The 22,505-nt window shown below is 43.0% G+C and overlaps 1 protein-coding gene across 1 annotated transcript in view; it reads right to left on the bottom strand.

Annotated features, from left to right (window-relative positions):
- Nucleotides 1-22,505, bottom strand: part of ALS2 (alsin Rho guanine nucleotide exchange factor ALS2) — a 64,071-nt gene that overhangs the window by 18,038 nt on the left and 23,528 nt on the right. Inside the window, exons 15-25 of the mRNA XM_063429846.1 lie at nt 20,796-20,924; nt 17,243-17,313; nt 11,945-12,011; nt 7,086-7,285; nt 6,932-6,997; nt 6,720-6,818; nt 5,906-6,070; nt 1,714-1,825; nt 1,267-1,344; nt 1,034-1,167; nt 351-515 (exon numbers count right to left, since the gene is read on the bottom strand). Coding sequence (XP_063285916.1) covers nt 351-515; nt 1,034-1,167; nt 1,267-1,344; nt 1,714-1,825; nt 5,906-6,070; nt 6,720-6,818; nt 6,932-6,997; nt 7,086-7,285; nt 11,945-12,011; nt 17,243-17,313; nt 20,796-20,924 — 1,286 coding nt within the window. The remainder of the gene's footprint in view (nt 1-350; nt 516-1,033; nt 1,168-1,266; nt 1,345-1,713; nt 1,826-5,905; nt 6,071-6,719; nt 6,819-6,931; nt 6,998-7,085; nt 7,286-11,944; nt 12,012-17,242; nt 17,314-20,795; nt 20,925-22,505) is intronic.

The following is a 22,505-nucleotide window of genomic DNA, read 5'->3' as shown; positions in this document are numbered from 1 at the left end:
ACATGGATCTCCTGAGCAATGTTAAGTTTGGTTTGCAATTAGTTTGTAATTTTGTGAAAACATCAAGTTTACACATTTAAGTAAGGCATATTTCACATTCAAGCAAACACATGGGCATTCTCTTAATTCTGTAATCAATCAAAACTCAACACTCTATGAAAAGTCAACAAACAATTCATGTAAAAGAATGCTTAATAGTAAATCCCAATTGCACTGAGAGAAAAGCAAATGAAACGACAAAATTAAATTGCAAAAGAAAAGGAAAAAAAATGACAAACTGCTTCTCAAAGAGATTACAAATCAGCCCTCTTATTTGTATATTCAGTGACGTTCCAATCCCAGAAATATACCTGTCCTGTTTTTGCCGCCTGTTAGTGGTAATGGCCACAGCTATGTTTTCCCACGCATTTTTAGAGTCTCCTTGTCCAGGAGTCTCACATCCAAGCTCGTTCCAGCACTCGTCAAAAATAGCCTTCCACTTTTCGTCAGCTGGCACAGACAGACGTCCTAACTTCCTAAAGGGGAAAGCCCATGAGATCACCACAATGTGACAACCATGACCAGCAGAACCCAAAGTCTGGAGATATACGGTAATTTCACAGTTACATACTTAAAGTGACAATTTGATGTTAGAAGGATATTAGTAAATTAAAGACATATCCCATCTTTTTATATTAATATATTGTTATACGACCAGTGCATCACCAACAAATATAAAAAAAAACAACAGTAAATGGTTATGCCCCTAAAAGAAGATTAGCCCCAGCATAGCTGGCCTGGTAGACACCCCATAAGCATCCAAACTCCAGCCTCTCTCTGCTTTAAGGAAGTCAGAGAAAAGTGACACAAAGCAGACGGCATAAAATTAACCAGGGGTGGCTTCAACTTGCTCTTTGAGGCTGTTGGAGTGCGATAATTGCCAGTTGTCAGCAGGTTAACCTTGGTATGTATATGGAAGACGAAGAATAGCTGTTGGCATCTGTCCCGCTTATTCCACCAGCCCAAACATTCCCAGGTAACATGCATGACTCACAAGCTCTTGGCTTCCTCTTTTTCTCCATCATACACAATTGGCTTTAAGTAGGTGCCGTTGACCTTTATTCCAGATCCCCACACTCCAGAGAAAAGTCCTTCAATGCAATCTCCATTTGACATAGTCAGGACCCCCTGGCAAGAGAATAAAAACTGTTCTAGCAACACAAACATTTTAATGCCAGATGTGGCAGGAATATATTAGTGAAACACAGGGCAGTTCGGTCACCTTACCTTTCCGTTCAATGTCCAGTCATCTGAGAACTCCCCTTCGTAAACAGTATCATCTTCAGAAAGTAAAACACCAGTCCCCTAATTATAGGACAGACAGGACCCAAATAAATAAAAATAAATAAAGAATATTGCATGACTAGGCACTACGCAAATGTGCAATTTTATATGGACTTTATGAGCCTACTTTTTATTTTGAACTGTAAATTTGTATAAAAACTACCAGTCAGTGAATGACTTTGTGATACAAAGATATCACAAGGAGGGGTGCAACGATATTTTTTGAGGGGAGAAGGCATGACTAGTAAAAAATAAACAACAGACTGTTCCAAGAAAGGATAACTATCCATTTCAGATCCAGAAACAATTCAAGAATAAAATAGATGAAGAAAAAACAAGGTGTCAGTATTTAAGTTAGAGAATAAAGAGCATCTCGTATCAGAGTCTTACCATCATCTTGTTGAAGCTGAAGGCTCCTTCGTAGTATAATCCAAACTGGGTCACTACAACTCCATTGCCCTGACGGAAATCATCCTGCCACATTCCCATGTACTTCTCACCCCTGCCATGAATCAATTAAGAGAGAAAGAAACTAAATAAATTGCAACTGTAGCGGAATGCAGTAAGCCTGTCCTATAACATGCCTGTGTGACTGTATTCGTTCTATTTTGCCTGCGTTGAAATTGCTATTCGTATATTTGCTATGTGAATTGTATGTTATTCGGTAGTTTCCATCCGTACCATATGCTTATGGAAACTACCGAACTGAGGGACCACCCCAGAGAGAAGTGTGCCAGCAATTAAGGTTCACATTCTTTCTAAACCGCAGGTTAATCGGCTCAGTAGGATTGTATCTGGGTGGCCGCCATTCGGCATGCGTACACGTGGCGGCGGCCATCTTACGCATGAAAATCTCAGCGGTGTTTGGTCGTCGAGTGTCTGGAACTCAAATCGGACACTCAAACAACCGAACACCGCTGAGACCTCCAGAGCTCCGTAACTGCCGAACGGAGAGTCCTAACGAATCCCCAATCGGTAGAAACAAAGTACCGAATGAGGGAACCAATATCTATGTGAATTGAAGTATGGATGGCAATTATAAATGTATGTTTAACTGCCGAACGGAGACCGACCGCAGGGCCCAATCTTATGGAACCCTTTTCGGATACCAACTCGTGTGCGGTCGGTCAAACTTCACCTCCACGTAACTACCGAACCACTGGTCCGATCTGGGTGAATTTTGGATATTATAGTCACCCAGATCAGGGCTACCTAGCGGTACCCTAATATTAATGTTATGTGATGGTTTAGGGGTACATCCAGGTTTGGGGTAAATTACTGTGCCAGTTAAGGGGATTATGACTCACTCTGAGGGGAGGAGAGGTGTGGGAGGTAACAAGCACTGTATTGGTTACTGTCCTAATTACTGTGAATCCCTCCCTTGCATGGGAGCAGGCTTTATAAGAAACCTTGGAATAAACGATTGTCAGTTCTACTCCTGAAACTGTGTGTCGTCCAGTTATTGGGAGTGCTGTGGGGATATTGCTGTACCTTTTTACCTGCTGGAAACTCTGCTGTGGATTTACTAATGACTTGTTCCTGAGCCTCCCTAGGATCTTAAGTGGAGAATAGCTGCGAGAATTCAGCTCTCCGCTACAGCAACATACCCCCATCCTAAGCAAGTAAATTAAATGTCTGTTGGGGGGCGGAGCCTGAGCGCCGAAGTGAACGGTCGCATGTGCCTGTAGCTCCGTGCTTCACCCGGAAAAATTAACGACTGGTCCACACCCCCTCACCCTTAATCGAAAGGTCCCCGAGACTACATGGGACGAAAAACCAAAAAAACAGTACCGGGCAAGCCCACCCCAGGGCTAACGATCGGGGAAATGTGGCGGCAAGCAAGCTACGCCTGTGGGCCCAACATGGCGGCTCTCCATGGCGGTTGCTCCGACTTTTCGGAAGACCTGTCTGAGGACGCAGACGAGGAACACCTACCTGCTCCTGCCCCAACGCAAACACCTAAACGTAACAAAAAGGGAGCAGATTCTGAGCCGGTCACCACGGCGATCCTCAAGACACTTTTAGCGGACCTGCAGAGAAATATCCTCGCGGATGTAACGGCCCTGCGAAACGACTTACAGGGTCTGACAGGCCGCATCGGCACGCTTGAGGGATCCACACAAGCTCAAGCACAGAGCATCACAGCATTGCAACAGGCAGTGCACGACCTCCAAATACAGACCCAGAAGCTAGAAAGCCGCTCCGCGGCACAAGAGGACTCCAGACGAAGACACAACCTGAAGATTAGAGGGGTCTCTGAGGCAGTGCCGGACAATGAGCTGCCACAAGTCATAAAACGCCTGATGATAACCATCCGGCCGACCAGGCAAGCCAAAGAGATCAACCCTGCAGACCTCTTTCGGATTCCCAAGCCCGCAAAGGCACCAGCCACAGCCACCAGGGACGTCATACTAACGTTCCGAAATGGGCGAGAAAAAGCTGCAATACTCACGGCTCTGCGAGGAAAAACGCCTCTCCTATTTGAATCCATGGAGCTAACGTTCTTCGCGGACTTATCCAGTGGCACCTTAGCCTGGCGTCGGTCGCTCCGACCGCTAACTTCCCTGCTTCAACGCCACAAGGTTGGGTACCGCTGGCGGCTACCTCGAACTCTCCTAATTCAACAGGGGGCAGACACACACCAACTCCACGACATCCAGGAGGCCGCAGCCCTACTAAAGACTCTGGGCCTACCGCAGGACTCACTCTCACAGGGAGGACCTCTTACCCCCTCTTCTACCACCTGCAGCTGGGACCCAGCGAGGATCACACCATTCTTCCCCTCGGGCACAACGCCGGACTCCTATGCAACGGTAACCACCTAGAGGCAGCAGTCATCCCTGGCGGCTCTTTGGAAGGCCCTTGGACGCCCCAATTAGTAGAGACACAGTAGCCCCATATTTGGACTAAACCACTGCTGCACACCCTCTAACGCCGGAGGACACTAACAAGCCCCTGCCGATCTCAAGTAGCCGTTTCCAGATATTGGTGTATATAGATTTTTCGTTTTTGTCTCTCACCTCATTATTTTATTTTACTTTATTTTACGTTAATAAGAAATCTTATACCGGTCCTTCCTGTGGAGCACCTCGGTGGTCCCGGGACCTCCCTGGGCTTCCAGCCGTGTAATCTTGTGCAAAGTCTTGTTAACATGTTTGCTCATTTACCTAGCATGTAATGTAATGTAAGATGTCCTGCCCTGGAGCACAGGGGCTTAACAGAAATATAATGCATGTTCAAAGTTTACCACACATCAGTGGCAGTCAGCATGTTGGCTTACTACTGCTCTCTGATGTGGACCACGGGACCCCCCGTTTAGAGATACAGCTCTCTTTAAATGTTATATTGGTTGCAAGTTTGGTTGATCTACAGCATTTCCGCTCTCTTTTCTACCATGTACACCTTATTAAGAATAGTCTATTTCTGACACTCCTAACACCACCGACATGATGTACTCTGTTACGCACAAGACCGGTAGGGGCCTTGCCTAACATAGCACAGATTATTTCTAATTTAATTTGGTTTGTCAAAATTTCACCTAACTTCTGATACACCTAGTCACGCCAAGTTCCACTGGCAGGTCAGGTTGAGCTGCATACACGACATGTAAGAGCCCAGCCTAGCCAAATCCTACCACGACATACAGGATATGGCCTAACATAGCCCGTGGTTAGCATAACATGCTGCACCAAACTCTAGTCTCACTCTCGCTGTAATTAAAATACTCGGGTCTCAACTAGCCCACACTAGAGCTTCTCGCCCGGTATACACCTGACACGCAGGCCAACTATGCCACACAACATAGCGCACTATCGCACTATAGCTATTTTAACATCACTAAGGTATCTAGCATACCACTAATGAGCATAGAGTTTTGCTCCTTTTTAAATTTTCTTTGCTTCACTTTAGGTTTATCATCTTATTACTACGACAAGCTGGCGATTTAGCACAGACCCACCTTATAACCTTAAATATGACGGGAAAAGCAATGTCAACTCTTGTTATGTATACTTCAAATTATCTTACTTGGTTACATCACCGTTTATTATAATATAAAATTTGTGCAACTTATCTTGCCACCGTCTACCGTGGAAGCAACTTGTGTTACGCGGTTGTGGCGCTTGTATGAACTGCTGTATGTACCTGCACTACAAAAATAAAGAATTTATAAAAAAAAAAAAAAATAAAAATGTCTATTGCTCCTTTCATGTCGGAAGGAAGAAAGAAAATAAAGCCCAATGTTGATCAAGCAATCACCTACGTACTCCATAAACACACTGTATGTTCACACAATGTCGGTTTTATGCACACCGGACAATGTACAGGTATTAATGCTCACTTTAGTTACTCTCCATTTGTACATACATTCGTCACATCTCTAGCATTGAATTAAAAGCACTACTACAAAAAACACTGTTTAACTAGGACAGGAGTTTACCAACAATCTGTGGATATTTTAGCACGTGACTTGCTTTACGATGGGCGTGGTAGTATTTAAACATCCTATAAGACTTTATTGCTCTATATATAGATCCAACTACAGAAAGAGTAAGCATTTTTATAACAAACACAGGAACTGTACCTGGTGATATCATCAAAGACTCCATAGCCGGTTTTCTTATCCATCACCCACTGACCAATGAACATGCTGGGTGAACATGAGGTGAGCTTGCCGCTCCGCAGCAGCCCATGGCCGTGCCTTGTGTTATCTTGGAAACAGCCTTCATATACCTCACTATTTGCGTACCTAAGGAAAGCATGGTTCGATTAATTGCAGATGGTGGTTTGCATAGTGTAAAATTTGCTTGGCAAAAACTTCAATATATATGGTTGCTTAGTGGGTCTTTTAATTAAATGATGATCGTTAGGAGAAGAAGAGAGAAAGAATGCATAATGATAAAGTGTGTATATGAGAAAATAATGCCATTTGGCGATGCGGAAATCATTACAAACCACAAGTTAGAACAAAAATGTTTAATAGGCTATGGAGGACTATGGGTCCTACAACCTTAAGGTGTTTCTTAATCTTCAGCTAGAAATATATAACTATAGATTTATCATTTATGGGGGATATTTTTAATATTAAATAGCAACATATTATTTTCACGTGTATTATTATAGTGCGCTGGAAAGAAAACTGTGACTCGAGGGTTCTCACAATATACACATACATCAGCTTGGCAAGAAACAATGTGCACTACTTTCATAAATTAGAAAAATGTTGTCTCTGAGACGTCAGCTCAGTCATTACAATGTGCCATATAAGATCGAATTGCATCCAACAACCATGGATGAATTGAACATTCTCATGATATAGCAAATGTAAAGGAAATCTGACGAGCTCTCTAACCAATTTCTTTTCCCAGTGTGCCATGCAATCATAGACTATAATTTACCAGAAGGTGCCTTGGCCACACATTTTGCCATCTTTCCAATGTCCCAGGTAGCGATCATTCTTCTTTAAAGCTTTGTTAGGAATTTTGTATTCTCCATACCTGTGGGGAAAAATATAAAAATAAATCAATTTAAAAAAAAAATCAGTGAAGGTTCTATCTCAACATTATTATAGGGTGACCGTTATTTTTGTTTTGTTTTTTTTAACTCTCACCCATCCTCCAATCCATTCCGAAAATTACCAGAATATGTTCTTCCATCTGGCCAGGTAAGCATACCTCTAAAAATCAAAATAGAAACATATGTGTACATACACAGATTTTATTTTATATGTATCGATATATAGACACACACGCACACACACTTACTTGCCATGTGGTTTCCCATTTTGCCATCGACCTTCATAAGTGGCATCCTTCAGCCGTGGATCTTTATAAAAAGTGTACTTGGCGCTGCGTGACAATGGGGGTTCCTGTCTGTGAATGCTTCCACCAGTAGTGGGCAGTGGCTCAGACAAGCCCTTTAATGCCTGATCAACTGCCTGGCTAATGGCTCGAAGCCACTTGTTCTAAAAGAGAAGATAAACAGAGACTATTTCCAAACAGAAGATTTTATTTATGGGCTTCCCATATGATCAAAGGCATTACGAAACAAAAGAGACATCCTAACCAACATGTCTAATCCTACAAAATATGCTCATGTGATTAATACAGGCAAGAGTCCTATTTACTTAATGCAGGATTGTGCCCCTGTAGTTACAAGGACATGTGCAAGAGTACAAACATTCATGTGACTCTGCAGAGAATGTGGGGCCTTAGTTAGGCATCTACCTTCAATATACTTTTAACAAAATTTAAAAAGGACTGAATAGTAGATTTTAGTAAGGTTTGCATTCATTTTATTGATTTTTGCCTACACATTTGTGAAGTGGGCAGTTTTTGTTTGTGAGATGGGGTAGCAAATTACAATTATTTTTGATACGGTTACTATATATTTATAAGATGCACATTTCTTCTACCTCTATATGTCAACTATAAAATAGATTACTTGATTGTGGCTTTAAAAAAAAAAAAAAGAACAAAAAAGAACAAAAACACGATGTAAAAAACCAATAAAATGCTGCTTAATGCAGTCACAAGTCCATGTCAGCAACATAGCAATGCATAAAGTGAAACTCAAAATAAACTACACACACCATAACCACTGCAAGTCACTGTAGTGCTTATTCAGCTTCATCTCCAGAACCCATGCTCTGCCTGACTACCTACTGACAACTAGGGATCGACAGATATTGATTTTTTAGAGCGGATACCGATAATCTGAACTTTCAGGCCGATATTCTGTACATTTACCATTTTTAAAAAATAAACTATTTCTAAGGGTAAATGCACAAAATATACATGCTACATGTAGTGGATGCAGTGTGTATATAATGAATGCAGAGTGTGTTTGTGTAGTGTGTGTATATAATGAATGCAGAGTGTGTGTGTTTGTATAGTGAATGCAGTGTGTGTGTATACAATGAATGCAGAGTATGTGTGTGTTTGTAGTGTTTGTATAGTGTTTGTATAGTGAATGCAGTGTGTGTAGTGTGTATATAATGAATGCAGAGTGTGTGTGTTTGCGTAGTGTGTGTATATAATGCAGAGTGTGTGTGTTTTCTGTAGGTATGTAATTTGTGTAAAATGGGAGGGGGCGGCATTTAAAAAAATTATTAATTTTTTTTTTGTCCCTCCTCCCTGCTCCCTGCTTACTTGGCCAGGGAGGGGGGATATGGCATTCCCTGGTGGTTCGGTGGCATGGACTGTGCAGTGGGGGCCCGCAGCAAGCTCTTACTTACCTTCCCAGCAGCTCTATTCAGCTCCTTTCAGCTCCTCTGTGTAAATCTTGTGGCCTGTGTGCCGCGCGGAGCGTTGCCATGGTAAACCATGGCAACGCTCTGACGGCTGCGGGACTCACGAGATTTAGACAGGGGAGCTGAAGGGAGCTGCTGGGAATGTAAGGAAGAGCTTGCTGCGGGCCCTCCAGGACCGCCGGGCTTGTAATGGAGAGACCAATAAGGGGGGAGGGGGGGGAGGAGAGACCACTAAGGGGGGAGGAGAGACCACTAAGGGGGGAGGAGAGACCACTAAGGGGGGAGGAGAGACCACTAAGGGGGGAGGAGAGACCACTAAGGGGGGGGGGTGAGGAGAGATCACTAAGGGGGGGGGGGGGTGAGGAGAGACCCCTAGTGGGGGGGGAGGGGGTGAGGAGAGACCACTAAGGGAGGGGGGGGGGGTGAGGAGAGACCACTAAGGGAGGGGGGGGGGTGAGGAGAGACCACTAAGGGAGGGGGGGGGGGTGAGGAGAGACCATTAAGGGGGGGGGGTGAGGAGAGACCACTAAGGGAGGGGGGGGGGAGGAAAGACCACTAAGGGAGGGAGGGGGAGAGGCGAGGCCAGTAAATGAGGGAAGAGGAGGGGGGTGAGGAGAGACCACTAAAGGAGGGAGGGGGTGAGGAGAGACCGCTAAGGGAGGGAGGGGGGTGAGAAGAGACCGCTAAAGGAGGGAGGGGGTGAGGAGAGACCGCTAAGGGAGGGAGGGGGTGAGGAGAGACCACTAAGGGAGGGAGGGGGGGATGAGGAGAGATCACTAAGGGAGGGAGGGGGGATGAGGAGAGATCACTAAGGGAGGGAGGGGGGGATGAGGAGAGATCACTAAGGGAGGGAGGGAGGAAGGGAGGGGAGGGTGGAGAAGAGACCACTAGGGGAGGGGGGTGAGAAGAGACCACAAGGGTGAGGGGGGGGAGAGGAGAGACCACAGAGTGTGGGGGGTAGGAGAGACAATGAGGGGGAGAGGAAAAACCACTAGGGGATATGGGGGGGGGGAGGGGGGAATAGTCCACTGATGGAAAGGTGGGAGAGGAGAGACAACTAATGGAAAGGGGGGAGGAAAGACCACTAAGGGGGCAGAGGAGAGCAGAGACCACTAAGGGGGAGGGGGGGGCAGAGGAGAGCAGAGACCACTAAGGCGGAGGGGGGGGGGCAGAGGAGAGCAGAGACCACTCAGGGGGAGAGGAGAGATCACTAATGGAGGGGGGGGGAGAAAAGGAGACCATCGGGGGATGGGTAGGAAAGAGCACTAAGGGATGGGGGGAGTACCAAGGGACAGGGGGATGGTAGGAGACAGCACTATGAGACAGGAGGGGTGAGCTCTAACGGATGGGAGGAGAGAGCGGTAAGGGACAAGAGGGGAGAGCGGTAAGGGACAAGAGGGGAGAGCGGTAAGGGACAAGAGGGGAGAGGGGTAAGGGACAAGAGGGGAGAGCAGTAAGGGACAAGAGGGGAGAGCAGTAAGGGACAAGAGGGGAGAGCGGTAAGGGACAAGAGGGGAGAGCGGTAAGGGACAAGAGGGGAGAGCGGTAAGGGACAAGAGGGGAGAGCGGTAAGGGACAAGATTGGAGAGAGGCTGAGGAAAGGGGGAAAGAGAAGCACAAAGGGGCTGGTAGGACTCAGCTCCTATCCTATACCCAACAAACTGTCTTTCACACTACACACACAGAAACAATAAATGCATCCCTACACACACAGCTTCTCTTACACACACACACACAACGAAAACACAATGCATCTTTTACACACACACTGCATCCCTTACACATACAAACACAGATTCACACAATACATCCCTTACACACAAACACACACCGCTTTCTATCTCTTGCACTGAAACACACTGGATCACCTACACAAACTGATATCCCTATACACTACATTCCATAAGCACACACTTTAGATCCTCTACACGAACACGTAACACATCCCCTACAAACTCCACACCCTGTGAGCGAACTCATGGGTGGACTTATGGGCGTACTCACAGTCAGGCCCTGGGGGCCCAGACCTTGAGCTGTGTAAGGGGCCCAAAAAATGGAGCTGCTTCCCCACAACATTGACTTTTGTGACCCTCAAAGAGCCTGTTCTACACCAGACCAGTGGAGCCAGACTGCAGCCAGAGCCTATCATCATCCTCATCTGGTTGTAAGTAGGCAATCAAGTATATTATTTGTGGCACTAATCTCTAATTTACCTCACATTAAAGGGACACTATAGTCCCCAGAACCACTGCAGATTAAAGGGACATTTGTTTTCCTGGCACTGCAGGACCCTACAGTGTCCCTCTCCCCCCCCATCCTAAGTTGCTGAAGGGAGTTAAAACCCCTTCAGTGACTTACCGGTGTCCAGCGCCGATGTCCCTCGGCGCTGGGTCAGGCTCCGCCTACTCTACTCCCCTGCCGTCAGCCAGCGGGGAGACCTAATGCGCATGCGCAGCAGTGGCCGCGCACACGCATTAGACCTCCCCATAGGAAAGCATTATTCAATGCTTTCCTATGGGGATTTCGGCGACGCTGGAGGACCTCACATAGTGTGAGGACGTCCAGCGTCTTATAAAACACTTTTCGTGCTAAGAACACGGAAGTCCCTCTAGTGGCTGTCTCATAGACAGCCACTAGAGGAGGACTTAACCCAGCAAGGTGATTATTGCAGTTTGCAAAAACTTGCAGGGTTAAGGGTGGTGGAAGTTCGCACCCAAACCACTCCAATGGGCAGAAGTGGTCTGGGTGCCTGGAGTGTCCCTTTAATGAGGTGGTTCTGGTTTCTATAGCCTGTCTCTGCAGGCTTTTTAATGTAAACACACACTGTGTGCAACACTGGTGTTAGTTCATATGGCAGATCATATGGGTGAGGCATTGTAATATCACATGATGGGGGGGGTGGCAAAATTTTCTTTTGCCTAGGGCGGCAAAAATCCTTGCACCGGCCCTGGCTTGGAGTGTAATTCAGTATTAGCCCAACACAATATTTATAAAAACTGTGCTTTCATATTGTAAGAGGCAAAAATATAATTTCACAGAGACAAAAACACAATTCTGAATTTATAGACATTTAGGTAAACTGAAAAAGTATCATACCCAAAATGTTCTTGGTTCTCTTTCAATTGAATAACTGGCAACCAATTAACATCTAATTAGCTTAAGAACGATACATTTAAAGTACTAGATACAAGGGCTTGTATTCCTAAGTGGCACAAAAAAAAATCTTCACTGCAAGATCTTACACTACTTCTAACACGTATATGACCAGTAAAGCTGCTTAAAGCATGTTTAGTGCACTGGTATATGCAGTATATTAAGCCTTTTTCACTTACCGAGTCCTGTTAATTTAAAATATATAGCCCCTATCATTACCTTTTCTTGGGAAGATGATGCAATCATAGTTAGCTGCTCCTCTGGAGTAGTGATCTTCAAGCCATTGCTGAGGGAGAAGATAAAAAAGGCTGAGTTTGCAAAAACCATGTCTGAAGCCAAGTGTTATATTTCAGATGCACTGCCAATGTAATTTATATATATATATATATATATACACACACACACACACACACATATATATATACATATACATACACACATATACACACACACAGCCTTTTGTTCGCAGAAAAAAAAAAGTATTATGTGTAATGATATAATTTCTTTATAATAAAAATTATTAGTGTTCCTTTAAAAGGGCCATAATGGCTGGATTGAAATGAAATCCCTAAGTGGTGAAGAGATGGGAAGCCTTCTGCTTAGCATGAGGTCTAAATGATCCCCTGCAAATTCCATGTAACTCCTCATCCACCAGACATTTCATAGAGGGTACAGAAGACTCCTAGAATTCATTATTAAGCCCTCAAGGCCTCCCTGGACAGCCAGAAATGAATTAAATGTAGCCTTTCACAAGCTATGCATTAAGAGAAAAGGATAACAGGAGAGCAAGGCAAACAGCATGTTTTTTAGACACTCGCATGGCTCTCACAGGGTTAATCACTAAAGTGTGAATTGTGGGGAATTCTATGTAAATTCAAAGATAAATTCAAATGTACAGCCAAAGTAGCTCGACTGTAAGCATAGTTGACTTGGAGAATATTTCTAGTTTGATTATTTTGGCCTTAAATGTGAAATTCACTTTTAATTAAAGGGACACTATATAGTCACCCAGATCACTTCATTTCATTGAAGTGGCCTGTCTGCAGTGTTCCTGTCCCACTTAGTCCTGCAGTGTAAATCATTGCTGATTTTTGAGAAACTGCACCAATTACATTGCAGGACTAAGACTGCCTCTAGGTGCTGTCAATCAGAGAGCCATTAGAGGCGCTTCCTGGTTGCTAACGGACTTTTGGTCCACTAAATGACTTTAATTGTCTTCACGCTCTGCATGATGACATCCAGCTTTGGTGAAAATCCATAAGTAAGCATTGAAGAAAGAGATGCTGAATGGTATTCCTAACACTAGAGAATCTGTTTAATTTTGTATTTTCAACAATTGCCACTTTAGTTAATAATCCTTTAAAATATACATTTACTGTCACAAAGACTATGAATTCAGTGTTAATTTAGCCTTTGATGAGCAGCCAAATTCCTATGCATTACACAGATATGCTGCTTCTTTTACAGCACAACTGAACTCCCGATTTCACTTTGCAAATAATTTAAAGGACCACTATAGTCACTCGTTTTCCTGGTACTATAGTGCCCTGAGGGTGCCCCCACCCTCTGGGTCCCCCTACCGCCGGGCTCTGGAGAGAGGAAGGGGTTAAAATCTTACCTTTTTCCAGCGCCGGGCGGGGAGCTTTCCTCCTCCTTCCTAGCGACGTCATCGGCTGGATGCGCATGCGCGGCAGTAGCCGCACGCGCATTCAGCCAGTTCATAGGAAAGCATTTACAATGCTTTCCTATGGACGCTGGCGTCTTCTCACTGTGATTTTCACAGTAAGAAGCACGCAAGCGCCTCTAGCGGCTGTCAATGAGACAGCCACTAGAGACTGGATTAACCATCAGTGTAAACATAGCAGTTTCTCTGAAACTGCTATGTTTATAAAAAAAAAAGAAAAGGGTTAATCCTAGATGGACCAGGCACCCAGACCACTTCATTAAGCTGAAGAGGTCTGGGTGCCTATAGTGGTCCTTTAACTGGGATTATTTTTTAAATCCAATCAAGCTATATATCAACTAACTAGCAGTTCTGTTTACTAGTTTTATACCTCATAATGAATTTTAAGGGGGGATAAGCACCACAACAACTTTAGTTTAATGGAGTGGTTTTGTTGTGTAGGTCATGCCCCTATACTCAAACTTTAGATTTTCTGCCATTTAGGAGTTACTTCACTTTGTTTATGCAGCCCTAGTCACACCTCCCTAGACATTTCCTATAAAGAGAGAGCTAATGTATAAACTTCCTTTATAGCACATTCTGTTTAATTTAAAAAGTCTTAACTCCTGCTCTGTTAGTAACCGTTCGAGTCTGCTGAGCCTCCTGTGTGTAAACACACAATATACTGAATTAAAATTAAACCATTTTTTAAAGCTGACTGTGTGAGTGAGTCATGTAAGTTATGGCATGGGCTGCATAAACACAATACTATTAGCTCCTAAATGACAGAAAATGGAGTCTGTACAGGCATGGTTTATACACTAAGAGGTCGCTTCATTAAGCTAAAGTTGTTTTGGTGCTTAAAGGGACTCTCCAGTGCCAGGAAAACAAATCCTCCTTTTGACATTTTCATTTTGCGAGATTTGGGACAGTAATTTGTGGCAGAAGCAAGGTATCGGAGAGGCTATCTTGTTGAATCCCATGCTGCCGTGTAGACCCTCCTGTAGATACTCGTGGTGGAAATTTTGTCTTCTGTTTCTCCTTGGTGTTTGTTCCCTGCTGGTCCTCTTTCATTGCCTCAGAGACTCTTGCTTCCTGCTCCCTTAGCCGTTATACCAACTTCTATGCAAGTGGAAGCCTCTAACATTCCAGTTACCCACCTGGTTCTCCAGAAAGCCCTTAGCATCCTGGATTGGGTGGTAGGTGTCCCCTCCTAACCTGAATTCAGCTCTACTGCGGATTGTGTGAATGAGCCCCAGTTATGCGAATTGCCCCTTGATCCTATGTTGGACATGCTTTGTGGGTGAGTCCCACTGTTTTTTTTTTGCCCTCTCCTTTTTGGCAGTACCTCAGATGATGGCATTGCCTTGTAGTTGAGCCCCACTCCCCAGTCCCTTAGAGCCAGCCTGCAAATTTCCTGTTGACTATTAATGGGGCTTTGTCCACTTCTGTGGAATAGGCTCCTGACAAAGCTTTGCAGCACTTGCCCTCTAATGGGGATGTGCACTCTTCATGAGCTGATGTTTAAGACACTGGCAAGTCTTTGCCCTCTTTTCTACCTGGATAAAACCCAGACCTCTAGCCAATTGTAAAAAAAATAAAAAATTTGAATTGTATGCCATACTACTTGCCGATAGCTTTAGTGGTATTCATGTGCACCATATACTATTGCCTTGCTAGGAAGCCCTAAATGGTGAATGATGTCGCAGTTTGTTACACGGGTTTCTCGGGGAAGTAATTTCATCCCTACCTCAAAAGCCTGTAGAAAACGTATTCATTCCCCAACTCCCTCTAATTGTTCTAACACCTTGCTCTATACATTAAATATAATTCAGGTAGGATTTGTCTCTTTTTACAGTGCCTAGTGGGAAGTGGTGTGGATGTCCTTTGGGGCACAATAATGACCGCATGGAATGGGCATCACTAACACTTAGTGGGACTGGACATTTCAGTTACCATTATCCTTTTCTTTATTTAGTTTTACACACTGTTTCTTATGGGAAGAAAAAAAAAATTATATACTAGAAAAATTGTTGTTGTAATCTACCAGATTTTTTAACATTTATGTTACCATGTATGCCATATTGAATTTATCTTGCATTTACAATTTAAAAAAATTGTATTTAAAAATAAAATAAAATTTTAAAAAGTGTCATAAGGGTGGATTTCAATAGCTCAGGCACCTAGTGGCCCCTGGAGTTAACACCAACCCCTGGTGTTCTACCAGAATTACTCCCATGAGTCCAGGCCTAGTTTACAGTATCAACATGAGGCAAAATGAGGACATCGTTCGAAATAATATTGAGGATAAGATCAGAAAAACTCAGTAACTGTGCCACTGCCCATATTATCAGTTTGTACTCCATTCCAAGGATGTAAAGAAGGAGCTTTCTTGGTGGCTGTTGCACATGGAAGCATGGAATGGCTGCATGATTTTCCATTTCAATGGTAGCCTGGGTGCTCCTTAATGTAAGATTTCTTCAGGCGTCGATCATCCTCCTGATACGGTTGGCAGAACCAGATGTTTTTTCCCAACCTGCTGCATCTGTCCTGCCAGGACGCTCTCCTGCTTCCCATGTTCCTAGACCTCTTGCTGGATCCCCATCCTCTTGTCCTTCAGGGGAGGCTTCTGTTATGTCCTTCAGGGGAGGCTTCTGTTAATGGCTTGGACAGTTTCTGGGAGATCTTGAAAGGTCTAAATGTAAATTCTATTCGGAACTTCCTTTCTGGTTTATCTTACCATGTGATCAATTTGTTCCGTTCTGCCATTTCTGCTGCTTGTCTTTCATTGGATGGCATTTAGGTCGGTAAGGATTATCATATATAATGTTTGTTCAGAGGCGTTTGCCCTTCCCTTTCTTCGTTACTCGAAATTCTCAGTTTTTGTCCCGGACTGGCCAGATAACGCTCACCTTTTTCTGTTGTCAATTGTCCACTTAATTACTCTAAATCACTCTCCTGGAGGGTATTTATCATTGATAAAAGGATAGGGTCCCGAAATGTCTGTACTTTAAATAAATTTGGGCTGCACTAGTGAGCCCTATACTTAAGCTGCGCTTTGTGGATGAATACTTTGGACTCCTTCTAATGCAGGTTGTTTTATTGTTCAGATCAGTACTGACAGTGGCTAAGCTGTGTACATACATTTGATAAGGAAGTATTTTTTTGAGTGAGGGGGTGTGGCTAAAGAGGCAGGCTTATGGTGCAGCATTCTGCTAAACATTTATTTTATGCAAAAAAATATAAACATTTGAGCATGCAAAAAATACAGCACATTAATGAGGCCTGTTTAAATGCATGATGCCATGTTTCATTCTTGTTCAAGCGTGATCTCCCTGCCTTTGTTCTACAATTTTGCTGTGCCCTCTGTGTTTTCCGAATAGGATGTTATTGTTAGTTTGCGGTTGCTTGGATTTAACTAGAGTGTCTGTTCCTGTCCTATTTTCATCAAAGAAAGAGGAAGTGGTTTAATGTGAACTCCCTTATATGCTTTCACTTGTGTGTCCTGATTGGTTTTGGGGTTTTCTTTTGCTGCTATTTAGAGGTGCAGCAAGGAGAGCCAATGCACAATATATGTCTCCTACTGTTAATAAAATTCAGATAATCTGAACACCCAGGCCGTGATAATCTCACTTTGTTCCTCTATTTCCTTAATTTGTGGAGTAAAGAATATCTGATGACTTGACATGACTGACTTTCTGCAATTTAAAGGACTATATGCAAATTATTATATAGAGAAACGGCTCATTTACAATACAGAAGGGAGGAATAAAACGCATCATGATTTATTTAAAACCAACAATGACTTGTTTGGCCACAACACAAAAGTAAATGAATGCCACAGATCTACTCACATGCCAACGACTTCTTCTGATAATTGTTCCACCCAAAGTGTAGAGAGAGGGAAAATATGATGCGTAGAGAACTGTAGGCATTAGATAGTGAATGAGACAGATGTCAGTCCAAGGATAATATACAGAAAGGGTCATCATTTATTATAAAGCAAGCTAACAGTAATAAAGCAAAATAATTATATCCATTCTGATGGCACAGCTAGTCTGTGAATCAAATGAATACATTCGGATATCAATGTAGTACCATAGAAATATTGGTACTCGTTTGCCTCAATGTTTAATTAGCACTGGACAGCTCTTAATGACAGCCAATTGCAAAATCAGTGGCACATTCACTATAGGAATAGGGCTCTTAAAGAGTGGCCATTCTATGACAGCAGCTTATTTATTGGTCCTTAAAGGGACCCTGTAGGTATCATAACTACTTCATCTAATTGAAATGATTACAGTGTATGGAGTCCCCAGCATTAAACTGTTTTTAATGTTTGAATGCTAAACAAGAGTCCCTAGAAACCCACCCCCTCTGTGCTGCTTGGGCCAATGAAGAAGCATTAGTCTGAGCAAAAATGAAAAGCTGCAAGCTTGATAAAAAAAAAAGAAAAGCTTGATAAAAGTCCTGATACAAGGACTGAAACATTGACCTAAGTGATTGGACACAATAAAGAACTGAAACTTACTACGAACTCCTCTAGAGTTCAGTTCTTTTGGAAATTTACATCATTTTCTTTCATAAATACTAAGGTTTTATTATATCCCCCCCCCCCCCCTTTTTTTTTATAATTCTTTATTTTTGTTGTGCGGGTGATTACAGAGCATTGTCATGCGCCACAACAGCGTTCGTTTACTTAAAGATACATATAGGTTAAACAGTGGCATGATAAACTTGCACAATTTTTCTTTTTTGTAAAACATGCTAAGCTAAGCAGCTTTGTCTAAACGATAGCAATCTATTTGATATCAGGTTAGCTCTAAAATGATTATTACCAGGCTAGGTATACAAGCTTAAACTATAAGGTTGCTAATAATAAAACAGGTTTACCAACTGAAAGAGGAATACTAAGGCTCTAACAGAACTGTGGTTGCTCAATTACAGGAAATAATACCACTGGTTGGGTATCTTAATCAGTATATACAGTCCATTAGGGTCCCCTAATAGAGTAAGTGCTGATAACCCACAGCCCAAGCATGTATGGCTTGCTAATGTACAGTGCTGACCCCTTCTGAGAAGCGACATAAGAATTTTAAGGTGAGGTAAGCAATTTCAAGCGAGTGTTCTATGACAGCTTCATAGGGGAGACAGGACAAGGATCATAAGCTACTGGCCTACAAAACAGTCTGTCTCCGACATATTTACTTGGGTCTGCTCAGCCAATACCCGCAGGTGGAAGGCAATTGATCGTGTGCGATTGTCCATCATGTTGTGGACGGCATGTTGTGGTACTGAGCCGGGCAGCTGCAGGAAGAAGCTTCCAGCTCTCCAGTGTTGCGGCAGGTTTCCCGCCATGCAGGTAATGCTTGCCTTTCCAGGTCGGCTCGCCAAGACACCTTGGCGGGGAGCAGAGCGCGGCCACCGCCGCGGCCCCTGAATTCCTCTCCTCGGCTTCAGGATGCGACGGCTGTGCGCCCCCTGCATCCGGTGCTTGGGTCTCCCGCTTTGTGATGTCCCATGCTGGCCACGTTTGCATGGACCCGCCTCGTGGTGCTGGTCCGCGGACCCGAGCGAGGGGAGTTCGCCTGGGCTAGGAGGTAGAGTGGTTAGCGTGCGTGAACTCAGCTTCGCCCAGAACTGGGCGCATAATCGGTCGAAGGCCTGCAGGAGCGGGTCAGCGTGGGTAGTTGCTTGTGGGAAGGGCTGTGCAGTCTGCGGTACAGCAGCCATCTTGGGTAGCAGGTTACAGCCTCGTGCATCACTTAGGTGTTAAGGTGACCCATAGGGGTCCACAAGAATGTGCCAGTGGGGACCGGGATAACCCCCACCGGTCCAGAGGGGGGAGCAGGGCTCAACAGCAGGGGCTCTGCCGCCTCCTCTGCCTCGAGTGTGTCGGTAGGCCGCCGAAGTTATGCCCGCCAAGAAAGCCGGCAAAGTGGTTGTCTTGCTCGGTAGGGTGCTCCTCGGTATTAATGTGCAGGTTTATGCCAAAAGTTAAATGTTTGAGTCCAGGATCAGGCTATTTGGAAGCTTTGTATGAGGGGCTCCGGTATCATGCGTCCATCTTGGTCGGCCTTCAGGCCCCGCCCCCTATTTTCCCCTTTATCGTCATTTTGACCTTGTTAATTCAAATTATTTCATCTTTTCATTACTCTACTCCTCAGTATTTCTGCCATTATCTTGTCTTTTATTTTTATTTCTGAATTCAGTTCTTATTTTTCCCATCACCTTTTCCTGTTATTGTTCATCTAGATTAAGTATTTCAACCTTATATGTAGAGTTTCCCCCATTACTTTATTACAGTGTCTGTGTTTTCGTCTGTTATTTCTAGCAGTCGAGATTGAACTCCGATGCCATTTTGTTGGAGTCAGATCTCCCAATTGTGCCCTATTGCACATGCACAGGAGTGCTTTTCTGGTTGACGGCACTTAGAAAGTTCTTCAGTTTAGAACATTTCACTCTATAATCTCCTCAGTAGTGGTGAATTCGCGCCACCACTTGGCGATCAGTAATATTGTTCACATTTGAAATAGCTTAACCTCAGAATTATTCTGTTTCAAGTTTACCTGTTATTGTTCCTATTTATGCCCCTCAGTTTACCTCACAAATATAACAAGAGCATAAATGCAGACGCCAACACAACAGTTCAATGCACTTTAACTAGTTCTCAAATACAACCCCTCCTCTCTCCCATCCACATTTTTTCCTCAATGTTAGGACAACAGCTGTATCTTGAATATAAGACATTAGAAACATATCTAATTTTATACACAAAATTAAATTCAGCAGTGCATTACATCAACATTTAAAAATACCACTTTTTTTTACTAAAGTGACAATTCAAACTGAATTAAAAGTGAATTTTCTATTTGAATTCCAAAACACCTAAATTGCGAAAATGATCAGCTATGAACCCCATCTCATTTATTTTAAAATAAACCTTCATAAATAAGCAATAAACTTACCAGGAATCCAGCGCCAGACAAGCACCCTTTGCTGGTATGCATGCCCCATCTGATGTCCATCTTTCCCTTTCCGTGGCCCAATCAAATGCCTCTAGTAGAGAAGCATTTTAATGGATCGTTCTCACAGGCTCAGAGCACATGCGTGCTTTGTACCGGGAAAGAGTGGGACATAGGAAAATATCAGAGGAGGTATCAAGTGCAGATATCTCTGTTTGGGCAGCATTTCAAGCAGAAACGATGCACCACCGCGACCACTTCTAAAAGCAGAACTGATCGTGGTGGTTGAAGTAAACCATTAAGTCAAAACTAGATCGTATATCTATTACTATATAACATATATTATAAATATATACAGTGATACAAACAACATTTTGCAACCTCTAGCTCTTTACACCAGCTAAATAAAGACTCTTTCCCATACCCACATGATCCATCTTACCTGGGCGTGCACAAAAGCATCGTTAAAAAGGATGAACCAGTTGACTGAGAAACGACTTGCATTCTGCAGAGAGAGACCTCGGTTACTGCTCTCACAGATCAGACGCCTATCTGGCTTCCTCAAGGAGTCCTACAGCACAAAAAAAAAGCAATGCAAGAGTACCATTAGGGCATAGCAAAGGACAGGGCAAATGCGGTTATAAATAGGACACACTGCAAGAAGCAGCAGGAGGTAACTAAATTCTATAGTTCACAAATGGAAACTACTGGATGCTATGCGATGGACGGGAACGTAATGCACTATCTGTAACAATGATCTCATAGTACTGGTCATATATTTAGAATGTGGTTTACTTGGCAGAATGAAGTGTGGTTTCTGATTTTTATCTTGTATGTACTAAGAAGCATTAACAATAATAATATGGTTACTACAAGATACATCTTTTTCATATTTAAGAATATATTTATTTACAGCAATCCCAATCCTTATGATAACTACTTAAGCACACAGTCACAAAAGGAATTCAGACCATTTCAAGCTACAACATTTACAAAAATGTGGTTAAACACTATATATAGTTATTTTTTTGAGCCATGTCTCACGGCAGCTTTTCTAAACCCCCTCCCCCCCCCTTAAGGATAGTCATGATTACTGGATGTTAGATTAGATTTGAAGCATTTTAATGTACTCTGACTGTATGAATAGCATTTGTTCACTTTTAGTATTTTGCGAATCTTAGTTACACATATTATTATTATTATTATTATTATTATTGCCATTTATATAGCGCAAACAGATTTCGTAGCGTTTTACAATATTATGAGAGGGGATTTAACTATAAATAGGACAATTACAAATAAGCTTACGGGAACAATAGGTTGAAGAGGACCCTGCTCAATCGAGCTTACATTCTATAGGAGATGGGGTGTAAAACACATTAGGACAGGAATTTGAGGGGCATCACAAGCTAAAGCTAATCCCCTTACGTAATGCATTATACAGAAAATGTATTCAAAATGTAAATAAAACACATTCATTTCTGATTTTCCGGATGATCAGCAACTGTAACTGTTTGTTTTCCAAGACAAAAGTAGTCGTTGACAGTATTTCAGTCAATCCTAACTTAACCTTTAATGGAAGAACACAGTTGAGCTTTTCCAACAATAATCTGCCTAGATTTCACCACTGGCAACAGTTTAATTCGTGAAACTGCATGAATAAAGAAGATTCCCATGTTGATTGCAACTGCTGCTGGCTGGTTGTTACAGATATCTCCATTCATGTTTTTGCATGAAAAGATCTATAAATTATTATAGTTACATAATATAGGCTGATGTTTAGCCTTTCACACATCTCTATTACTACTGTTCATACAAAAGATGACGAAAAAAAACAAACAATTTTGAAATGGTTTATAATTTTACTACAGAATGGAAAAATTATTCCTTCTTGATTCTAAAATGAGTCTCCGTGGATCAATAAAGATTATTATATTTTGTAAAGAGACAACAGGTTTTGCTGCTGTAAATGCATATGGCCCTTGATACTTACCAGAGGAAGTGAGGATCGGCATGGCATTTAATTTACACATCATATAAGTACTTGTATGGCCAATGGGGAACCAAAGCTTCTACTTGTAACTAATTTGAGAGACTGTGTGGGATTATTTTGCGACTTGCTACAGTTGTAAGAAAATGTGTGCAAAGAGCT

This window comes from Pelobates fuscus, chromosome 8, assembly GCF_036172605.1.
Source record: "Pelobates fuscus isolate aPelFus1 chromosome 8, aPelFus1.pri, whole genome shotgun sequence".
NCBI classification, from domain to species: domain Eukaryota; kingdom Metazoa; phylum Chordata; class Amphibia; order Anura; family Pelobatidae; genus Pelobates; species Pelobates fuscus.
This window is presented reverse-complemented; position numbering and strand designations above follow the sequence as displayed.